A 5,900-nucleotide genomic window follows, 5' to 3' on the forward strand; every position below is an offset into this window, starting at 1 on the left:
GACGGGCTGTAAGAAATTATGGCTTTAACCAAAACAAACACATGGTCGCGTCAACTAGGTGCATATATTGGTGAACGTGTACATATGTGCATTAGTCATCCTTTATCATCGTTTTCAATTTCCTTTAGAAGTGATGGATGAATGTAGGTATTTAATGTAAAAACTGAGAAAATGTTAACACTTCGGTTTATATGTGCATGCCACTTTTCAATATAATCAATGTTTATTTCATTCAACACATCAAAGTTACACTCCTGCAAAAGCACTGTATTAATACCTTGTTCTGTTATGCTCCTGTTTTCTCCTTACACAGCATAACAGCTAATACATCACATATATCATTTTAATAAAAGACTGATATCTATGGCAACTAAACAGTACCAAATAGCCTGCTCTAGCTCTACCAATCCTATGCGATTTGGCAAACCCATCAGGATTTCACCCTCCAATGTTAGTCTGAATGGGATTTAGTGAGTGAGTGAGGAAATGGCCACTCCAAAGACAGCCCAGAACATAATCCCTCCCTCCTTCCCTTCACTAGGAGATGACACTATACAGGCAGAGTAACAAACTGCTGATAGATCAGAGTTTAAAGCCCCCTCCCCCCTGTGGTGTCTCCATGTCTCTCTCTCTCTCTCTCTCCTCTCTCTCTCTCTCTCCGATACACATCAACACAAACAAGCCCAAACCTCCCCCTATGTCATAGAAAAACAAACGCCCCCTCCTCTTACCATCCTACCCACGCCACAGTCACTATTTGATCCTTTCCTGGGGTAGCCAACCCACACAATACACATCTTCCCACTCGCCTCATGTTTAAAACCACTTCTTTACTGATGACTCAGAAGAGCAATGATCTAAGAGTAACCCACAGATCAATTGGGTTCAAAATACAGCCCTCTTGCCGCCATCCTCCTTTACTGGTCCAAAAAGCTGGGTGTCACCCATCTCCCAGCCAACATCTGAGCTCCATCTCACTACACATCAGTGCTTGGCAGGACAAGTGTGTTCCAGTGTGTGATAGCATGTACGGCCAGCCTGCACAACGGGACTCCAGGAAACACAGCACCTAACCCCCCAGTTTGCTATGAAGAATTAACCTTAATCTCCTTTCGTAAGCAGATGAGAGTGCCTATTTCTTTGTGCAAAACTCTGTTATCGTCAAGGAACTGCTATTTAAGCATGTGCTTTTTTTTTTATGGCAACAAATCTAAGCTGCAACAGTTTTGATGGATGACTCAGTTTCAGTTTACTTGTAGTGAGCCTGTCCAATATATATAGTTTGCTGGACTGGTGCAGCCAGAGAAAGTGAATAGGCCCATTGATCTCCCTACAGACTGCTTTTAAAAGGATAGGACAAACGAATCTGCATGCAGAGGAAGTGCTTTTCTCCCACTCTGTTTACACATTCAACTTGCATATGGATTATCTCCTAGGTTACGTGGTTGTGTTGTGACGGCCTTTGTGTTTTGATGATAATGAGAGAAACATTCTCTGCCAGGGCATCTTAGACAGGATACATGCTGAAGAAACTCCAGTAGCTGCGAATGTTAAACTCCAAATCGCTTCACAGGGCAACTGGAACATCTTAACACATACTTATCTTATTAGGTTCTGATCTAGCTCAGAGCCTTTGTGGAAAGTTGCCAGAGATATAACTCATACCAATAACTCATACTCATATTTGGTACAGGCTGTCCCCTTCCATGTTCTTTAGAAACTGATAATGTCTGTCATAACATCCGTTATCAAAGATAAGACAGGTTTCAATGCTTTTGAGTGTTTAAGAATGGAATGGGGAGTGGCTTCTTTATCACACTGTAATACAATTCTAAACAGCTTGGTAATGTCAGAAGAGAGCATGCATCTTATTATAGTTATCTTCTATGGCATGAGTCGACCACAGCTGCATCAGAGGGGAGCTAAAAACACACGACCGCATGAGCGGCTGATCGAGAGAAAAAAACAAACCCAGTCACCCTCCGGTCTGGTTTCTGAGAATCTTCTGAGAAATGGGCTCCTGTGGGAACACAGCTGATGAATGAGCTGTGGAGCAGCGGCACGGCTGTGAGACCTCCTCTACACAGCTCAACGGGGGCGCAGATAAGCGTCTGACTCATACCATGCCCTACCCTACCTTTGCCTCTCTCTCTCTCTGCAATGTCAAAAACAGCTTTGCTGAAGAAATGCATCCTATGTTTGCACGTGTTCAACAAGACACTAGCGTACAAAACTGACACCTCAGCAATACATTTTATAGAACTGAGATGGTCTACTACACAACAATAGAACATTTTATAGAACTAATGTTCTATTGTTGTAGTAGACCATGCCATAGATTACCATTTATATTTAACTTCCTGTTCTCTGCAATGCTCCTGCTACTCTGTTACATCCCTTTGTACTGTTAAAATGTCAGTATTGTGTAATAGTTGACGGTGAGATTGAGGAACATCCATGCAAGAAATGTGATAGGGCAGGGCTGTGATTTTCGGTGTTGGCCAATGAGATCAGTCTCACACAGTTAAGCATTTTGATTGGTCACATTATGCTTGCAGAGCGTCCCCCCAAGTCGCAATGAACAGCCAGCTGCTGTGAGAACACTGCTGAACATGCAGTCTCTAGCACATGTTGCAACCATTAAGCAGACAATGCAAGCAATACAACTCCACGAGACCAATAAAAATCTTGAATCTACTTGTGAAAAAACATGCATCCATTTCAAGGCATTATATATGAAAACATAATGGTGTGATATCAGATAACCTACAACACAAGCTTGTATCTACACTGCAGGAGGTCTGCTAGATTTCTTCAAATACCTCGAATGAAAACGAACACCCTGAACTCTTTAACAGACCAGTTCTCAGTAGCCCGGCTGTTTTTCTTAGAAATGAGAAGGAAGTGGTGTATGTGGCAGCCCTGTAGCCTAGCACAGAATATTTTGAGGCAAGTTTCTCAAATGACTGTTCCGGGTGAACAAAAAGAGGTAAACCTATACACATTTATGATCGTAGGATAATCGTGTTTTATTCATATTACTTCAGGATATAGCCTATGGCTATATCAGGGCAGAATGTTTGTACACTTATTCAGCTAGTTTTTTATCTAAATATCTTTATATATCATTAGTTCTTTTTTTGGAAAAGGTCTGGCAATGAACTCGTTGCACTCCCTTTGGCAGGACTCCAACTCATATCAAAGTGTACTGAAAGAAACGGCACGTACTACTATTTCATGGATAGCCACGCCTCTTTCTGGAGCAAAACACTGATAAACACGAAGGCCTCCGCATAGACTATAGACTTCAAACGAATGTCAACACAGCCTCATTGACAAGCATAGCATTACACTGATAATAGGCTTATGATGGGGGAAAAAGACGATTAGTAGCAAACAGACAGATCCCGCCAACGCGACTGAAGATTGATATTACGCTGATGAATATGCTGAATGTTGGCAACAACAATTCTTTCAATAACTGACACTATAAACAGTCAGTCAGTACTGTAAAGACCTAGACGTAAACAAGCAGGGTCTGTCGTTTTCCCATCAAGCTGACAGCGTCGCCATTACCGAGCTCAGCCAATGTACCACGTGGACATGTTTGGATTCCTTATATGGCAATCATGCTTTTGATTTGACCACTCGGGTGATTTCAAGAAACGTCGTGTTTAGTTGAAGTGTACAACAACCTCGCCTCCATTTTTACTCCCTGTTGTAAAGAATTAAAGTGCAAGGTTGTCCAGAATGCCGTTTCTGAACATTCAATTTTCAAATAGACGGGTTGACTCGTATGATGTTCAAGTAGCCTAATTTCAGAAATGTGAAAACAGTAGTCATATCCATACATTTTACATATATAGGCTCCATAATAATACAATTGCCATATGGAACATATACTCTTGGCTAAATGCATATAGCCTAATTATTTCAATACCCAAGAACATTGTCTTCTGGGCTAATTGTGCTAGCATGTAAGACTATACATATATGAAATTAAAACGGACAATATCAGGTGTTTATTATCTGTAACGTAATGAGTATCGCAAAAGATCTCCCACACCTAGTGGTTGTTTCGACTTCATCAAAGAACATTTTTCAGTTACAATTATGTAATGTTTTCTTGGCTCCAGCCCCTTGGACGCTACCATTGTTATCCAAACAGGGGTCTTGTCTTTTTTCTGGTTGTTAAAATATATTTCAGGATAGGCCCTGAGCATCCATGTGTTCAGTGATACGTATGTTAAAAGTATTTTTGTGACTGACGTGAAATTCTATGTATAGTATTGGTGTAGAAGTAAGATCTTTGACATTCTAGGTAATATATATCCCCTACAGCACTGGTACATTCCGGAACCTGCGTCACCTATTGTTTACAAATCAAGCTGAAGGGTTGTTCTTTGCTGAGCAGCGTGGCGAGAGGGGATACCGGTTGTACGCTCTCATTCATTTCCAAAATTCGCCTAAAACACAGACACAATATACGATGCCGTGTCGAAAAGAAAACTACATTCTGCTGGAGCAGTCTGTTACCGTCGATTCCAAAGAGGTGGATGCTTTGGTTACCAAAATCGGCGAAGCTTTGCAGCTACATAACAATAGCGCAAACCAAAAGACGATGTCATGTCTCCACGGTCTCAACAGCAACGGCAGTGGCAACGTCAAACAGACCAACCACAACAACAGTGCGGCCCAGCCACGGCGCACAGGGTGCTGTATTCGACTTCGCAGTCGAGGAATACGTAACAGAGCTAGTCCTTATCCTGGATCCAGTGATCAAGATTGGAACAATTTCAAAACTTGGAATCGAAAGCGGACTGATGTCACCGGGGATGATCCTCATCAATTACTACAGGAATTAATCTTGTCTGGCAATCTGATAAAAGAGGCCGTCAGACGACTTCAGTTTTCTACATCAGAACTTGGTGAATGTCCAAAAACAGTTGACAATCAACAGTGTTAGTCGGTGACACGCAAATGGCAAACGTTTACAGTTGCAATCAAATGAATGGTTGCGATGATGATGATGATTTAAATAACGTAGCTTATTTTGGAGGTCAACATTTGTCTAATGACATTACAAACATCACACTTAGCTAGCCTGTTGAAACGTGTCAGCTAGCTAATGAATCAGTTGGCTGAGGTGTCCTGTTGAAGCCAGCTCATTTCTCTTTCCCCTTTTGTAAAATCTGGGGGTGGTTCCCGATCCAGAGTTTGAATTTTTGTAGAAATACATGTTTATATGCCAGGTGTTTTGTCATGAAACGTGGGCTTTATTTTTTCTGAAAACTACCTGGACTCTCTTGTTACTTGTTGTCTTGGCTATTCCTAGCTAGCTACCTCGGAGAACACATGTGGGGTCTGGTAGCAGGAAGCAAACCTAACATCACCTGAACTGAGTAAACGGGAATACTGCACCATGATCTTGTTTACAAATCACGCTACTGAGTTGCCTGGCAAGATCCATGAGGTCTGTGGCAGGTATTTACCTCGGTGCTGATACCTTTCCCTTCCTAATGTGGATTTCGGCTGTATTTGAAAATGCCCTCATGGAATGACAGAAAAGGAAGACAACAAGGACTTTTGTGAACTTTAAGGTATAGATTCCTTTTAAGACCAATACAATTTGGCTGGTGTATGGTGTGTTTTTTTTTTTTTTTTTTTTAATGCCAATTCCGAGAAGTTTGAAATGAGCATGGACTATTATGGTTTGAACAAGGGGGGTGCGTCATCAATACAACAGAGACACTGGTGCTTTTCCTTCGGATTCAAACTGGAATTCGTTTTTCCTTTTTTCTTTTCCCTCACATTAAGTATGTATGCTTCGCAACGAAGTATTTTGTATTCCTGGTTTTTCAGGGATTTGGTGTCTTTAATAAACACGGTGTTTTTGCAAA

The 5,900-nt window shown here is 41.4% G+C and overlaps 1 protein-coding gene across 1 annotated transcript; it reads left to right on the forward strand.

Moving 5' to 3' along the window:
* The first annotated feature begins 4,383 nt into the window (after positions 1–4,383).
* LOC105893987 (glycogen synthase kinase binding protein) lies at positions 4,384–5,900 on the forward strand. Its single transcript, XM_012820461.3, has one exon. The coding sequence runs from the start codon at positions 4,490–4,492 to the stop codon at positions 4,964–4,966; it is 477 nt and encodes a 158-aa protein (XP_012675915.2). The 5' UTR covers positions 4,384–4,489; the 3' UTR covers positions 4,967–5,900.

The sequence above is a fragment of the Clupea harengus genome, chromosome 11 (genome assembly GCF_900700415.2).
Source record: "Clupea harengus chromosome 11, Ch_v2.0.2, whole genome shotgun sequence".
NCBI classification, from domain to species: Eukaryota; Metazoa; Chordata; class Actinopteri; order Clupeiformes; family Clupeidae; genus Clupea; species Clupea harengus.

Bases quoted from the DNA above. Each gene is read 5' to 3' on its own strand.
- LOC105893987 (XM_012820461.3), top strand. From the start codon at position 4,490: ATGCCGTGTCGAAAAGAAAACTACATTCTGCTGGAGCAGTCTGTTACC.